At 44.6% G+C, this 17,360-nt stretch overlaps 1 protein-coding gene across 3 annotated transcripts in view; it reads right to left on the bottom strand.

Annotated features, from left to right (window-relative positions):
- Positions 1-3,926: 3,926 nt before the first annotated feature.
- caly (calcyon neuron-specific vesicular protein) overlaps positions 3,927-17,360 on the bottom strand; it is a 33,729-nt gene continuing 20,295 nt past the window's right edge. For all 3 annotated transcript variants that reach the window (XM_052041706.1, XM_052041705.1, XM_052041704.1), the window contains exons 3-5: positions 14,803-14,922; positions 14,588-14,701; positions 3,927-7,810 (exon numbers count right to left, since the gene is read on the bottom strand). In XM_052041706.1, coding sequence (XP_051897666.1) covers positions 7,607-7,810; positions 14,588-14,701; positions 14,803-14,922 — 438 coding nt within the window. In that variant the 3' untranslated portion in view covers positions 3,927-7,606. The remainder of the gene's footprint in view (positions 7,811-14,587; positions 14,702-14,802; positions 14,923-17,360) is intronic.

Below are 17,360 nucleotides of genomic sequence, written 5' to 3'. Positions count from 1 at the left end.
ATTTCTGCTCCTATATCTTATGGTCTTAGGGTCCAAAGTCAAGACCAGCCCCATTCCTCTACACTTCCCCCTCACCCAGCATGATCTTCTCATTACTTCCATTGAAGCACGAGAACTGCAGGCTTTGCAACTCTTCAGTCCTGTTCCTGCAGAATACTCTGTTCGATTTCTTGTTCTTCATGTCAGCTCCTCTCTGACTTCACAAATCCAAAACTGAAAAGGCTGGTTGATGCACAAAGCTACTGATGCTGGAACATCTGGAACTGATGAGAAGTCCTTGACCTGAAATGTCAGCTCTGCTTCTCTCCCCATGGATGCTGGGCAGCCTGCTGAAAGATTGCAACATTCTCCACTGCAGTAAAAACAGTGCCGTTCGAAACCAGCATATCAAAATCAGCTCAAACAAATATCAAAACCTGAAGACACGGAGCGTGTGGACACTGGAATCTGGAGCAAAAAACCGCTGGAGGAACTCAGCAGGTCAGGCAGCATCCTTGGAGGGAAATGGACAGTCGATGTTCCGGGTCGAGATCCTTCATCTGGACTGGAAGAGTAGAGGGGAGATCGGTGGTATCGAGAAATTTGGAGGAACAGCATGCCATATTCTGCCTGGGTAGTGAACATTGAATTCTCCAGTTTCAGGCAACCTGTTCCCTCGCTGTCTCTTTCTCTCTCCTCCTGCTCTACCCAATCTCCTTACAGACACCCCATCCCTCCCTAGCCCCCCATCACCCAGTTCCTTTCCCCACCCACACCTTACTCCATTTACCCATCACCCACACACTCCTCCCACTCAGTCCCTCCCACCACTGTTCCCATCTGCCCCCCCCCACCACCTTATTTGGTTCCAAGCTCCACCTTCATTTCCTATCAGATTCCACCATCTGCAGCCCCTTTGTGGCCTCCACCTCTGACCTCCTGACCTCTGTCACTATGTCCACTCTCCCTCCCCCATCTGCCCATCACCCCTCCTCAGCTGGACCCACCCATCACCTGCCAGCTCCTGCCCCACCCCTTCCCCTCACCACTTCATACTATCTCCTCTCTATCTTTCAGTCCAGATGAAGGGTGTCAACCCCAATCATCAGCTGTCCATTCCCCTCCACACATGCTGCCTGACCCGTCCACTTCCTCCTGCAGTTTGTTTTTTGTGTCAAAAACTGAATGCAGTCCAAGAACACGGAAGAGCACAGCACAGGAACAGACCCTTCAGCCCAACGTGTCTGCACCGACCATGATGCCAATCTAAACTAATCCCGTCTGCCTACGTGTGGTCCATATCCCTCTATTCCCTGCCTGTTCATGTGTCTGTCTCAATGCCTCAGTCAATGCCTCAGTGTATTTCATAAATATAATGCACACTTATCCAATAAATACGCAAAAGTTAACTTTATCTGAAGGTTCTGATTTATTGGAGCATCTCACACAGTTGAATTCATCAGAGACTTTGTTGATTTGTTATTGCACTGAAACCATTATTGTATCAGGCTTAATGCAGTAGAGATTCTACTGGGAAATGTCACTAAATTGTGGTGATCTTTCATAGCAAATTCTGTTTCCAATTCTAGACGCTGCTTAATCTTCCAATCAGTTTTCACATTTGGAGTATAGATTAAAAAACCATCTTAGAATTCCTTCGGCTTCAGAAAGGAATGTGGGCATCCGTGTCTCTGCCTGTCTCACATCATTCGCTGAAAGACCTCAAGCTGCACATTAGACAGGAGTGTAGATTGAGCAGTAACGGACAACAGAAAAATGTCCATCTCCCAGCTTCTAACTTTGAAAACTGAAATAGAAGCAGGAGTTAGCTGGTCAGCTCCACAAACCTGCTCCACATTCAGTGAGATCACAGCTGATCCTACACCTCACCACTTTTCTCTTGAACCTCTGCCCTCTGCTTCTCATAGGGCCCCAAATCCCAGCATCCCAGAATATAACATCTGGGTATCCACAGGACCGGGTTGAGAATTTACAGCAACCCTCTCCCAGAAAGGAATTCCTTTTCCTTGTCCGGAATGGCCATTTCTTTATCCTGATACTGCACCCCTGATCCTCGACTCTCTGGCCTAAGGGAAGTATCTCTCTGCAGCCTCTGCTCCTTTTACTGAGGATTTTCCTTCCAGTAATTCTGACAGATGGTGAAATCATTGGAAGAATTTTACTGTTTCCACACACTCAGACTGTGAGCAAAGACCTACCACTGACTTAGGCCCCAAAGATAGATAACAAGCAGGACTGAAGGGCTGTGTGTGAGAGAAATAATCAGATTAACATTGCACTTAGAAACATAGAAAAACTACAGCACAATTCAGGCCCTTCAGCCCACAAAGCTGTGCCGAACATGTCCCTACCCTTCTTGACCCTAAAATGCTTCACAGCCAGTGAATTCCTATTGAAGTGTGCAATTCACTGTTGGTAAACAGTGTCCAATATGTGCAATCCAAAGAGCCATCATATGCAAATGAGACATTTGGTCAGTTCATTTCTTTTCGTTGTGTTAGAAAAGCAAGAAAGACCCGTGGTTACGAAGCAGCTTTCACTAGTCAGGAGCTCCCAAGGTGTATCACAGCCTGTGGTGTAGTCTTTGAAGTGTGAACACTATCACAGCAGATGGCTCATGGTTCTGATGGTGACAATGCCCTATCTGTACGGTTCTAGACTCCCTGTGAGGCAAACCACCGAGGCAGAAATTCCACCGTACACCAGCCCCAATTTCAGGATTTACAGAGTACCCCCACAGATGTCTAGAGTTTCCAGGATTAGCCATGACAGTGCCATCATCCGCCTGCCCTGAGCAGCCACATTTCACCGGTCTCCCAGCTGCCAGGCTAGGTCCACTCTGGGTGTTCCTGGTTAAACCTGGTCCATTCATCCATCTCTCTTCACAGGGTGAGATACACGGCTGTGGGAGAAGGGCAAGTCATTGCTTTATTGTTTTGGTAGTTCAAATGATTGTAACAGTTTTTGTGTATGGGTGTACTAGTTGATTTAATAAATGTCAACACAAAAATATTTTAAGCAATATTAACATGTCCCAACATGAATGTTTGTCATTGTCAGAGAGGTCCCCAGACATTCCATGGACCTGGCCTCACTGACAACTGTGGGGAGGGGCGGGACCTCATCGTCTGTCAAAGCCTTCAGTGGGGAGCAGGTGCTGTGTGCACTGAGATCGCCCCTGCCCTGTACTGAGATTGGATCCCTACAGAAGATTGCACTAGGGACCACGCTGGAACAGGCAGTGATCCGAGGGAATTGGGAAACACACCCCTTCCTCTCAGCATCACCCATCAAGCCCCATCAAAACCTTACAGATTTCTACAAGGTCACCTCTCAGTCTTCTCAACTCCACTGAGTATTGGCCCAACCCGTTCAACTCTTCCTCACGAGGCAACGCCTTCACCCCAGGATTCCAGCTTCTCTGAATTGGCTCCAAAGCAAGTGTACCCTTCGATCAGTAAAGATATTGTTCTGCAGCACTCCAGCTGTGTTCTCACCAGTGTCCTGTAATGTTATGGAAAGACTTCCCTACTCTTCAGCTCCACCTTTGGCATCACAGGCCAACATTCCACTTGCCTTTAGTTACTCGATGATCCTGAATGTGTTGCATACACAAGGACACCCAGATCTCTCTGAGATGTATTAGGGAACTATATTTGGTACCATTGTAGTCAGTGCTACAGATAGAAGCTGAAGAGTTTTATAGGACCTCCAGCCCATCTTTCAGCATAAACCTCTCCTCCATTCCCCCTCACATCTTCACAAAGCTTCCCCTTCGACGCATTGATGAGTTGCAGATGGAGCCCAGCCATTTTCTGTCCTTTGACTGCTGTGTCAGGGCAGTGATTCTGGCTGCTGTTTAATGTGGACACAAAAGGCTCTGGAGGAGCTGTTCATGCATGTTAAGAAGCCAAGAGACTCGTATCTGAAGAGAAAACTGTCCATTTATTTTATTGGTTTCAAAGCAGGTAATCACTATCTCCATTTGGCACTTAAACCACTCCAACGTGCTGGCAGCAATGTGAAAGTCACAAGATCTATAAATACATACAAAGTGTTGCTAAATTAACAGTGTCATACATTGAACATTGCTGGTACTAAGGACGAATGCTGACAGAGGTATCACAACAGTATTACAACATTCATTATACTTATTAGAAGCAACATCTCATTAGATTTTTAGACAAACAAAGGCAACCTGCAGCAACTTAATTAAAAACTGTCAGCTTCTGTACTGCTACTTGCAAGTGAATGCTACAGAGAGAAATGAATGGATTAGTTCCACAGCAGGTCAATCTGACATTCATGCCGTGATGCAGCACCTCTGCTGCAAGCTCCTTTCATCAGTCTGCACTACTTTGTATCACAACTGTCCCAGAGAGGTTTCATCCTTAACCTGTCTACAAAGCAATTGCTGCAGAGCTTGGAGCAGAGTTTTGTTCTCAGATACCCACCCAAAGCTTGACCAATCTGTTGGTCTTTTAGACAGTGGTAATCCCCCAAAGCCACCCAGCCTGCACTGTCCCCATCATATTTCTCCTTGGGTCTGAAGTTAGTTCCACTGCATTCATGGAAAGCCAGCTTGCAGAGATCAGGCAGAGTGCAGTGCTAGGAACTCCCAACGTGCATAGTCTTGCAAGAACTGGTGTTGAATTTCAAGTACCTGTGCTCAGAGCAGCTCCAAGCGACATGGTCGATTGACCCAGCTTCATAGAATCTATTTATTTGGGAATGTGAAGGCTGTGGTTAGAGTCAGGGCTGTCTGAAATGACTGTCTGCCCTGTAGCTCAGAATTCTTGTGTACGTTGGACATTGCCTTTCACTCACCACTCCAAGACTCTGTTCCTAAACCAGCCATACAGAACTGTGTCTGTTACTTTGCCTCTTTACGGTAGAGATTCTGCTCTATTCAGTTGCTCCTCCAGGGATTTCCCACATGACTGAAATAACTCCATTGGATTTAGCCTTCATGAATCTAATGTGACAACAGTTATTTGTTCTACTTGAATCTACTGGTGGGTGTGTTCACATGAATCTTGCCACCCAACTACAGACCAGTTCACCAGCTCCCTGCGTAATATCTGCCAGATGGAATACTGTCTACTTCATATGAAAGCAAACACAAACTACTGCACATCTGATGTCTACTGAGGCGCACGAGTTCTGCACTCACTGCTACTGTGGCTTCAGAGAGGCCATTGTTGGTAGATGGTTGGAAACTACCACAGAGTGGAGCAGTGGAAACCTTAAAGGAAGACAACAAGGCCTTGGAATGAAAGTAGCTGTGTCTGGGATATAGCTTTCTCTGTAGAGGCATACAGGTGGGGTGACCAAGGCATCCCAGCCGAGACTGAGGACAACATCCCTTCGATTTCTGCTCACACAACAGAAGGAAATAACAGAATAACAGTGACCACATTCACAGAGAATAAAAGCAGACAATGCTGAAACACTCACCATCTCAGGCCGTGTCTGTGGATAAAGGACCAGAGTATTTCCTACAGCTCTGACCTGCAGCTCTGACCTGCACCACAGCTTCTGCATGTTTACTTGTTTGCTTTCTCTCTCTAATAACCTCATTAATGTCAACCAGATGCTTCATCAGCAGCTTATCACCACAACAATCCTGGCCTTGCCCTACCAGAGATGTTCCCTTTGACCTACCCATTTCTCCCCCACAAAACCTCTGCAACTTCAAACTAATCTGTTTACTCCCATTCCCAATTCTGAGGAAAGGTCTTCACTGTGAAGCATTAGAGGTTCCTCTCTGCACAGACGCTGCCTGACCTGCCATTTTCCCGCAGTTTGTTTTTTCCCAATTTCCAGCATGTGGATCCTTTTGATTTTGATCATGTAGGTGGCTAAACCCAAACTTCCACAATCATTTCATCTTATTCCCAACAGTCGGCAACTGAAAGGCAAGGAATTTAGAAAAGAAAAATTACCAAATTATCTAAATGGTGCCAAGTCCTGGATCCTGCTGAGACTAAAGGAAACAGGACTTCAAATTAACTAGTATTACTGAAGACCAAAATTTTTTGTAGATGGTAAGTAACAGAACGTTAACAAATTACATTTCATTATTACTGCAAATCAATACATCTTTAATTGTTGCTGATTGACATGGCGATGCCACAGTTAGTAACTCACTGAGATTCTGGCTTTGGGCCAAAGCGATATTTACAAAAGTAATCACCGTGTGGTGGCCCAGTCATAGACCAGTTATCAAGATACATTAGCCCATTCAGTGGGAAAACTAGAAGGGAGAGTAAACCATATAACATTAATTATTTCAATAAAGGAATGGGGCACTAAACATTATTACTTACATACTTGTCACCCAACATCTGCAGTGTAAGGATCCATTCATTTGCCATCCACACCGTTGTTGGAGCAAATTATTCTTCCCCCTTTGTAGCTGTACTGATTGGAAGGTCCCATCCATGGTTAGTTCAATTACCAGAACAAAGCCGCAAGGAGTCTGGGTGTTTGACTAAGGCAAGTGGAACAAAATCTATTCATTTGAGGCTGCACCTATGAGTCATCTCATCATTCTTTCTCAGCTCTAAACCCTGACCTGAAGAGATTTATTTCAGGCACCATCTCATCCTCTGACAGTGGGGTCCGTAGGGAGAACAAACACTTTGCCATTGAGTTCTGATGTGCAATAATGAAGTTGGGACTTGGGGAGAAGTATCCAAATAGCATTTGGGAATTGGAGTCAGGTCGAACAATGTAAACAATCACAACACAGCCACAGAAATATTGGTGAGCATTTCAAACAGCTAGCATGGGCACAATGGGCCAAATGTACCCTATCTGCATTACTGGATTTCATGATTCATGTCCACAGGCCTTTTTCAAACCTGGTCCCTGAAGCCAATTTATAGGAAAATGTACAGTACAGCCCTGCTGTTTCTTTATCTACTGAGAGTCAGATTGGATTTGTCAGGACTGGTCAAATTAACCTTCACTTTCACCCCAACAGTAGCTTGGGCAAACCAACCGAATTTTATTATATTATGTGATTTGATTGTGGTTCTCTCCCAGTCTCTCTCTCTCTCTCTCTCTCAGATACACCAACATATATTCACAGACTCAGGTAAACAAAAGTACACAAAGATAGATGCACAAACACACACACACACACACACACACACACACACACACACACACAAACACACACACTCTCTCACACACAGACAACACGTGCAGACATGTGTATGCACAAACACACTCACACACACAAACACATGCAGACACATGTGTATGCACAAACACAGACACACTCTCTCACACACACACACACACACACACATACACACACACACACACACACACAATTTCAGACAGATGAACTCTCATACACACACTATTACACAGACAGAAACAAATTACCACACACACCATGCGTGTGTGTGCACACCTATATTGCACAGACGCAGAGACAAACCCTCACAAACGGACCCTCACACGTTCACACACATCCACTCACACTCACACACGCATATCCCTAAGAGAAAGATTTGTCCTGGTAAGGAGATTTATAGAATGCTCGAGTACTTTAATAAACAATGAGATGAATTTATTTTCCTCCTTGAGTCTTCTATTGATGAGGGTTGTTAGCTTCTTCCTTTGATTTTGCTGCTCCTTTCAAGGCAGGAAGCACCGGTAGCCATGGTGATGAGAGATCAGGAATGGTTCTCTTAGCCTGACTTAAGTGGCTAATGACCGTGTAGAGGCTTCCGCGGGGACCTGCCTCCTGCTCTGAGTAATACATCTCCAGAGCGGCAGGGGTACAGTGTTTATGCTGCAGGAAGAAACAAAACATACCATGACAACCGGCTGGCAGGCAGAATGATCTCTCCCAAACTACTTCGGAGCTCACCGAGAGATTCTCAGGAACGTATCACGTTCTGGAAAAAGGGGCTTCAAGAAGTTTGAACTAGCTGCTACTCAGGTGAAGCTGTGAAAATCTTGCCCAGTTTCCAAGCCTTCAGTAGGTGTGATATCTGTTGCCGTGACAGGTATGCATCTGATCCAGAAATGATATACAGTATGTCTCTCATATTTCCTTATCACAGTGAAGGAGGCCATTTGGCCCACAAGCCTATGCTGGCCATATATGGGGCATGCACACGGCATAACTGGACAAAAGATGAGCAATATTTCCCGTGATATTAACACAACAAATGTGTAAGGGATTTCGTTCTGTTGCTTTGCTCTTTGAACAACAGCAGTGTAAGAAATCTCACTGCACCACTCTGGTACCCACTGGCATATCTGTCACACGGCAATTGTGTGAGATATCTCAGTATTTGCATTGACACCAACAGCGTTCTCTCCCCTGAATAATTTATTTATAAATTTACATTCTGGAGGGAACTAGCTTGCACAGTCTGACAATACATCCTGTTGCACCACTGTTGCTATGGTGAATCATGAATTTTCAAACAGCTTCACAACACGACACATCTCACTGCTGCACTTCGACTTGCCCATATTGTAAAAGAACAATGGAAGTAAGGCTTCATTTTTTAGGCATGACAATACAATGCTCTTCAAATCCTTTGTAGTATCTCCTTCCAGTGTGTTGCTCGTCCAATCAAATGGTGCATCTGTGACAATCAGAAATCCTTGTTTTCTACAGATTTATAACTGATAGTGTACCGGGCTGTTGGTAATGCTGCTGACATACTGGGCTCAGAGAGGAGCTGTCACTGACACTTTGGTACCATCACTTCAGCAGTATCCCCCAATCCCACCCCACTTGGCTGATCCACTACTGAAACCCTCGCCCTGCTGTTGTTGTTTCCGGACTGGACTCAGCCTGTCCCCAGCGGACTCTCTTGTTCTGCCCATAAACTGGAGGACATCCAAAACTCTGTTGCTCGACCTGCTGACTGGCGATGTCCTGTTAATCCAGCACCCCTCTGCTGACCTACCTTGGCCGCACCATCTCATCACATCCTATACCCACGAAGAGAGTAAATCACAAAATTACCAGCAGCTCTAAGGAAATACAAACACGACCTTAAATGACATTCAGTGCAAGCAATCTATGCCGAATCTAGGGCACGTCATCCTCCAAGGTTAGCTCAGTAGAAAGCAGTTCTCAATTGGCACTGATGCTAATTTGGAATCCAGGCTTGACCTGATTTTGCAGCAAAGGTGGAGCGAGGCTCCCCGGAGGTGGCTCTGGAGCTGCTGCCTTCAGGCAGCCAGAGGAGTTCTATGCAGGGACAAGCTGGCCTCACCAAGGGCTTCCATGGCGACCAACAACAACACAGCTTGCATTCATATAGCTCCTTTACCTTGGAAAACTCCTCATGTTTACCAGAAATACTACCAAACAAAAAAAAAGTTGACATTTAGAATGGAACCAGAGGGTGAGATATCATGGCAGGTGGACAAAGAGAAAGGGTTTAAGGAGCTGCTGAGGGGAGAGAGGGGTAGAGGGGTGGAGAGCCACGGGAGGAGAGGTCTGCAGGTTAGGGCACCGGCAGCTAAAAGCACGGCTGCCAATGGTGCAGCGATGGCGGCTGGAATCAGCGGAGTAGGACATCAGCAGGCTCGCCACGGGGCGGAGGGGTGGGTCCACTGAGGGGATTCAAAATAAGTAAGGGGATTTTAGAGTCAAGGCATCAGAGTGCGAGACTGGGTAGGTTGGCGAGCACACACAGGCTGCGTAGATGTGAGCTGTGTTGGGTAGAAGACAGGCTTTAACGAACTCTTCGAGTCCAGAGGAAGGGTCTCGACCTGAAACATCGACTGCCCATTTCCCTCCATAAATGCTGCCTGACCCAGTGTTTCTCCAGCATCTGCAGTCTCTTGTGTCTCCTTACTGAAGCCACTTCACCTTAATTCAGGGCAAAGGGATTCTCACCTCTCCACACTATTCAGCATTTAACTTTCTAACTCTGGGGTAGCTCTCAGCCCAAGCTGGACCAATCACATGCTCCCTGCTCTCACACTCTATCCATCTGCTTATCAAACCAAGAATCCCTTACATGCTTTGAAAAGCCATAAAAGCACAAAAATGATTACAGTGAACAATTAACTAAATGGAAGATCCATGCGACTGAGCCAACCCCATGATCCCCAATCTGTGTCCCACCAGTAACAGAGACGTTAATATAATAGAAAGGTCAGAATTGGAGTTGAGCACACAAGCCTCAAACAGGTTTTGCCTCTCAGTGGAAAGGGACTGATCAAACACAGCACTTCCGCACTCCATCTCCAGATCCCTTCATCTTCTTCGTAATTATCATTGGCCACCCAGCCCTTCGAGACTGCTCTGTCATTCAGTAGGATCATGCTGATCCAATCTTGGCCTCAGCTCTACTCTCCTGCTTGTTCCCTATCAGCCTCAACTCAAGGTCACTCTCTCTCTACTTGAATATATTCAATGACTAAACCTTTACAGCTCTGGGGGAGAGAATCCAAATATTTGAAACCCTCTTTGAGAAGAAATTCCTCCTCATCTCTGTCTTAAGTGGTGGCTCCCTATTCTGAAACCCCGCCCCTTAGTTCTACCTTCTCCCACTAGGAGAAACACCCTCTCGGCACCCACCCTGTCAATCCCCCTCAGAATCGTATATGTTTTAATAAGGCCTCTCTTTTCCCTGTAGTCAAAAGTCCAACTTGCTCCACAGTTTGTTCTACCTGGAAATAAACCCAGTGAACCTTCCCTGAACTTCCCCCAATGTAATAAGTCAATCCTTAAATAAGAAAAGCAAAATTCCAAACTGTATTCACTACTCCAGGTGTGGGCTCAGCAAAGCCCTGTGCAAATGTGATAAGACTTCCCTATGTTTGTCTTTCACCTGTCTTACAATGAAGACCATATATGTAGAATGTAACATGTCCATAGGTTTAATCTCACATAATTAATGTTTCTAGTACTTTTGACATTCATAGCTTGAACATTCGTTCATTCAGTGATGTAGTTTGCATTGTGCATTCTCAGGCATCCAGAAATCCAGATGTTCAGCAGTGTTTTGTGGGGGGATAAGGGCAGCATAAGAGGCTGGAGGAAGATGAGGGATGCTGGTCTCCAGGAGGCTTCACAGAAAAGAAGCAGAAAGCTGAGGAGGGATATCAGGACTGGAAGCAGTGGAGGAACAGAAATATCACCCTTTACTTTGCTATCCAGTGAATGTTTTAGTTTGTGAACTGTTTTAATCTATTTATCCAACAATATTGAAAACCATAGTTAGCCACTTCAAAGGTATTAATCAACTTTGCAAAGTCATAGGCCAACAACCCCCCCAACCTCTCCTCACATCCTCAGATTCCCACTATCACGCTTGCCTCCACAGATCATTAAAGGCGGCACTAGATAGTTAGATTACAATGGATCACCAACAACTGATACATTGACAGAACTTTCCCATCTCCCTGAGCAGTGGTGTCGAGGTTTCCCACATCACCTCTTGCAGACAGTAGACTTTCGATTTGGAATTCACCTGTGTGGGAATCACAGGCAAAAAAATCTGCTGAATTCATCAAAAGTTCAGCAGAAGGCTCTCCAGGTTATTTTTTTCCTTTATTGTATAAAGAACTTTTAATATTGTTCTCAGTGGATTTATTGGTGACCATCTCATATTTATAGACCCTGACTCTTCCAGCTGTCTTTTCTCATTTCTACTCTATTGAATCCCTTCACAATCTTAAACATTCTAACTCGATCACCATTTAATTTTCTCTTTTCTACAGAAAGGAGCCCAGCCTGTTCTGTCACCCCTTCCTGTTGTGTAGTTCAGTAGCCCAGTTCCCAGTGAAATGCCATTTGTGATGTTCCAGTGAAAGGATGATTGACTTTCCCTGAAGAATGAAGCCTTTACTCTGGAGCATGGTGACAATACTCTTCACAGCCAGAGTGGAAGTGATTGGATAATTGCCCTGTCAATAAAACTTGGTGACCATGTTGCTGTACGTCACTGAGATAGATGTTATGCTGATAAAATATTCGTATCTATTCTCCACTCACTACATTTTTCTGGAGAAACACCAATCCTTGGTGTGAGTATATACGTTGGGAAGCCATGCTGCAGCTGATCTCCAAACTACAGGAAGGATAAGGAGGCTTTGGAGAGGGTGCAGAAGAGGTTGATCAGCATGTTATCTGAGCTATCGGGAGAGGTTAGGCAAACTTGAATTGTCTTCTCTGGAGCGTCAGAGGCTGAGGGGAGGCCTGATCGAAGTTTATAAAATTATGAGAGGTGTACATAGGGTAGACAATCAGTGTCTTTTTCCCAGGGTGGAAATGTCAAATACTAGAGGGCATAGGTTTAAGGTGAGAGGGGGTAAGTTTAAAGGAGATTTGTTGTGCATCACACTCTCTGCCCCCTCTGCTCTACCCAATCATTGCCTTGGGCACACTCTCCAACTTCATCAATAAATACACTAATATATACAAATTACTGGGAATACTCAGCAGGTCAGGCAGCAGCTGTGGAGAGAGAAGCAGAGCTTATGTTTCAGGTCAAAGACCCTTCATCCAACTTGAAATCTTTATTTCTCCCTCTACAGGTGCTGCCTGATCTGTTTATATTTCAGACTTGCCTGGATCTTCCTTCTGATTGTGATGGTTTAACAAGAACTGCCATTCTAAATCAACCTCATAGGCTTGAACAGCAAAGGCACGTGAAATTTATCAATTCGTATATCAAGCTACATTTTAAATAATTGGTATATTTTAATTAAAAGAACAAATCATCACAGTCAAATACCATTGCATTGGCTGGTATCAGAACAAGACTGGTTCCTTCACTCTGAATCAGTTTTATCTCAAGCAGGACTTACTGCTTCGAGTGTCACTGAACAAATGTCATCCTTCAGTTTCTGAATGAATGTTGTTGACCTATAATGAAATGAACTTTTGTGTCCTTCAGGTAATCACACAGGACCTGGGGGAATTAAGCCAAGGTGATAACAGCCAGTTTGGATTCATTCTGTCTGTAAAATGGAGCATCCGGGTTTGAGAAAACTGAGATTATCTACCCAGCCACAAAGATGTGAAAAGCTGTAGTGATCTTAATTAGCAGCCCTCTGAGATGGCCACAATGGAAAAGATAGTGATTCAACAGGAAGAGATTACATAGAACATAGAACAGTACAACACAGGAACAGGCCAATCAGCCCACAATGTCTATGCTGAACACGATGCCAAATTAAACTAATCCCTTCTGCCTGCACATGACCCATATCCCTCCATCTTCATACATTCATGTGTCTGTCTAAAAACCTCTTGAATGCCAGTGTCATATCAGCTTCCACCACCACTCCTGACAGACTGTTCCAGGCACCCACCAGCCTCTGTGTAAAAAACTTGACTGCACATCTCCTTTAAACTTTCCTCCCTCACCTTAAAGCTATGCCCTCCAGTATTCAACATTTCTACCCTGGGAGAAAGATTCTGGTTGTCTACCCTATCTCTGCCTCTCATAATTATATAAACTTCCATCAGCCTCCGACACTCCAGAGAAAACAGTCCAAGTTTGTCCAACCTCTCCTTATAACTAATACTGATTAATCTCTAAGCATCCATTTTCACCTATAAAGAAAATGTAGGGAAGCCAAATTTAGTTAGTTTGTCACAATGGCAACCATATTGATTTTAACAAGATTTACAATGAGGAAGATGCCCAGTAATGGATGGAAGTTTGGTCTGTCTGAACACTGTGGAATGTGAATGTATTGCAGTATGTGTGCTGTATCTGTGCTGTAACTACAGGCATAGGTCACAGACTGTGGACAATGTACATTGAACAGTTCATTGAGTATCTGTACATTGTCAGTGAGCTGTGGTATGTTGATATTGTATACAGTGTGTCATTACATCATGGTATTGTACAGTACTTTGTAAAGGATGCTGAAGAGTCGTTTAGTGCACATTGTAGCACACAATGAGTTGTACTGAATGTCGGTAAGTGCATTGAACTATGCTTTGAAGCACTTTAATATACATATATATATAATGTGTGTAGATACATCGCAGTGTTGTAGGAAGTGTCCATATGCTGCTATATTGGTACTCTGTGAAATTATACATTACACCATTTAGAGACAATGTACAGTGGAATATTAATGCATTAGAGTCCCTATACAATGCCACATGGCGTGCATGATGTGGTGTGGCAGCACTTGTCAGACAGGGTGCTGTACACTACGATGCTGCATGGTGTAACACTGAGCTGAGATATATACACAGGAACACACTTGACACAGTTCACCACTCAGCCAACAGAGGTTAATGAAATCTTTCACTCCACAGATTCCTGTCCTCTGATTATCCTGTTAAAATGTTCATGTTGTTCTGGACCAGTCAGCAATAGTTGAATAAACTCCCTTGGGGTGAACAGCAGCACTCACCCTACTCACCCCTCCTCCCTCCCCATTACATATCTCTTCAGTTGTGTGGCTGGAAGAGTTTGCACATTGTTATCACAGACAAATGGAATATCTGAAGACCTTACTGTGACAACATGCTCTTTCCTCACAACATTCCCAAATGGTATTTCAGTCATTCCCTAATCAGTATGGCAATGTATGGAAATAAAAGAAATACTGACAATGAGCTTACCTTAAATACAAAACCTTCAGGGCAGCTTAACTGATCATACCAGAATGCCTTGTACATGACCAGCATTAAGAGGCAGGCAAGGAACGCCATAGTAATGAGGATCAATCCAGTGAGCTGTAGGAATCAAATCAAATTTCCCATGAAGAGGTCAGTAGGCAGTGAATAAGAAATGACTGTACCAAACGTGTGAACAAGCAATGAGCAGTGCCACTTACCTTGACTTTTTCGGAGACTTCATCATAAAGGTTAATGTTCAGCTTCTTAATCCCAGGGATGTGCAGGTTTCTCTTTTTCTTCTGCTGGATCTGATACTCAGTCCTGGTCTTCACCACCACCTGGGCATTGGATGAAAGGTAAAGAGATCAGATCGAGGCAGCAGCAAAGTGAAATGGGACCCATCAAGTTCCCCTTGGTCTTCCTGTCTCCATGAAGCAATGTTCCAGCTTTTCCATCTAAACTGGCTTGATCTGTGTACGTAATAGGCTAAATGGCCTCCTTCCTTGTAGTTCTATTTGATTCCATGATCCAGCTGTGTGACATTCTGCCCCACCTTTACTGGAAAGGCATCACCAGCTGTTAGCTGGGCTGTGAGGAAGGCAGGTTCTGTCCTAAGCAGGGACTCTTAAGAGGAAGCAAATAAAGGTAGTGAGGTGGGAGCCCCACAACCAGAGACCTTTACTGCTGATTGTGACTGTGGGTCTGTACAACGTTTCAAGCTGGGGACTCCAGCTTCCCCATGCTTAGAGATTGCCCTAGCCCATTGTTATGGACTCTCCTTATCCTCTGAGGAGTTGTGGGGTTCAGGAACACTGGCACAGGTGCCATGGGATCAGTGGGAAAATGAAGGTCAGGCAGATCGATACATGTCACAGCACCTAAAATGACCATTGACCCAATCACAGCAAGGTTTATGCTCCTTGACTCCTCCCATCTTCCCTCACCGAACCCTATCATCATCAAGGACACCTGCCACCCTGGCCATTCCTTTTTCTCTCTCCTACCTTTTGGGAGAAGATACAGGAGCCAGAAAGCCCAGATGTCGAGACTCATGAACAGATTCTCCCCCACTGCTGTCAGACTCCTATCCAGTCACCTCTCTCACACCCCCTTCCCGGTGGTGCTGCCACCTTCTCGAACCCTGAACTCTCCCTCTCTCGGTTACTCCATTATTGTCGCTTCAGTGTTTCTGCCTGCACTGCCTCAGACCGCACTGCAGTCTCGGCACCGTTCTGCTGTTTTGCGCCCGTCACTGTATTTATTGTTGGATTTATTAATACCACACACACTGTTTACTCTATGAGTTTCATATGAGCGAGGAATTTCATTGGTGTATGGGTGTACATGACGATGAATTAATTGAATCTGAATCTGAATCCTCTCATGTGCTTTGGAGTCCTGATGAAGCGTCTTGGCCCGAAATGTTGACTGTTTATTTCCCTCCATGGATGCTGCCTGACATGCTGAGTTCCTCCAGCATTTTTTGTGTATTACTCTCATGTGCTCATTCAGCTTAAGTAAGTCCATGTGAAGCAGATTTCACATTCTGACACCACCTGGAAAAAATTTCTTCTGAATTATCTATTTGACTTATGATTATCTATACTGGGCCCAGTTCTTCTCTTCCCACTTGCTCTCTGGGTCTGCTCTGCAAACCCTTTCCCAAGTGTAAAGGTCTCCATTAGCTCACCCTCAGCTCTCCCCTTTCTGGAGAGCAGAGGCCCAACCTGCTCATACATTCCTGAGAGATGTAACTGTTGTTCTGGTTTCATCATAGAGTCATACAGCAATGCAGCATGGATACAGGCCCTTCAGGTCAACTTTCAATGAACTATGTACTTGTACTCCTAGTTCCCTCTGTTCCATTACACTCCCTAGTCCCCTACCATTCATAGTATAAGTCCTACGCTGGTTTCACTTTCCAAAATGCATCACCTCACACTTATCTGTATTGAAATCCAGTTGCCACTCCTTGGTCCACTTCCCTCACTGATCAACATCCCCCATAATCTACAGTAACCTTCTTCACTATCAACACCACCTCTGAATTTTGCGTCATCTGCAAACTTACTAATCAAGCCTTTTGCATTCACATAACCCTTGTAAATCTTTGTAAATCTTTGTAAGTCTTGTAAATCTTTATTGGATCTAGTTCACTCCCTCCTTTTCACACTCTGACAATTAGCACTTGTCAACTGTGGTCAGCCGAGATCCAGTGCTGCTTTACCAGAACTTCTACTTCCCAACTCTATTCCTCTAAATACAAACTCTAGTGATTCAGTTCCTTTTTGGGCCACAGTGATATTTGTCACCTAATTTGGTGATTTGTGGATTTGTACTCTGGGATCCAAATTAATTTCCAAGCAATATGAGACCTCATTTTTTCTTATCAATGTTGAAAATGCAAACTATAGTAGCTAATTAATAGATATGACTGGGCTGGAAATGGCACATTGGTGCAACAGGTGAGGACAATGTTCTTGTGTTGCAACCTGACACCAGGGATACAAAGTACAGGGGAAGGCCATGGAGGGACGTGGAGGGAGTGAACCCTGTCAGCCCAAACAATCTCAGGCAGTTGGCCTCAGTTACCTTCTGCCAATCTCCCCCATCGTTCAACCAATTGTTATTGAATAATTTCCGAAAATCATTATTGCGTTTAGAAACATATCAAAATGTCTGTTCAAGCCAGAACAGAGCAGATGGAAGCTGTAAACACTGCAAAAACATTGGCCTGTTCCTTTTCAAATTGGGAGTACAAGTGCGTATTTCTTTG

The sequence above is a fragment of the Pristis pectinata genome, chromosome 30 (genome assembly GCF_009764475.1).
Source record: "Pristis pectinata isolate sPriPec2 chromosome 30, sPriPec2.1.pri, whole genome shotgun sequence".
Classification (NCBI taxonomy): domain Eukaryota; kingdom Metazoa; phylum Chordata; class Chondrichthyes; order Rhinopristiformes; family Pristidae; genus Pristis; species Pristis pectinata.
The sequence above is the reverse complement of the archived record's forward strand: the minus strand, read 5'-3'. Positions and strand labels throughout refer to the sequence as shown.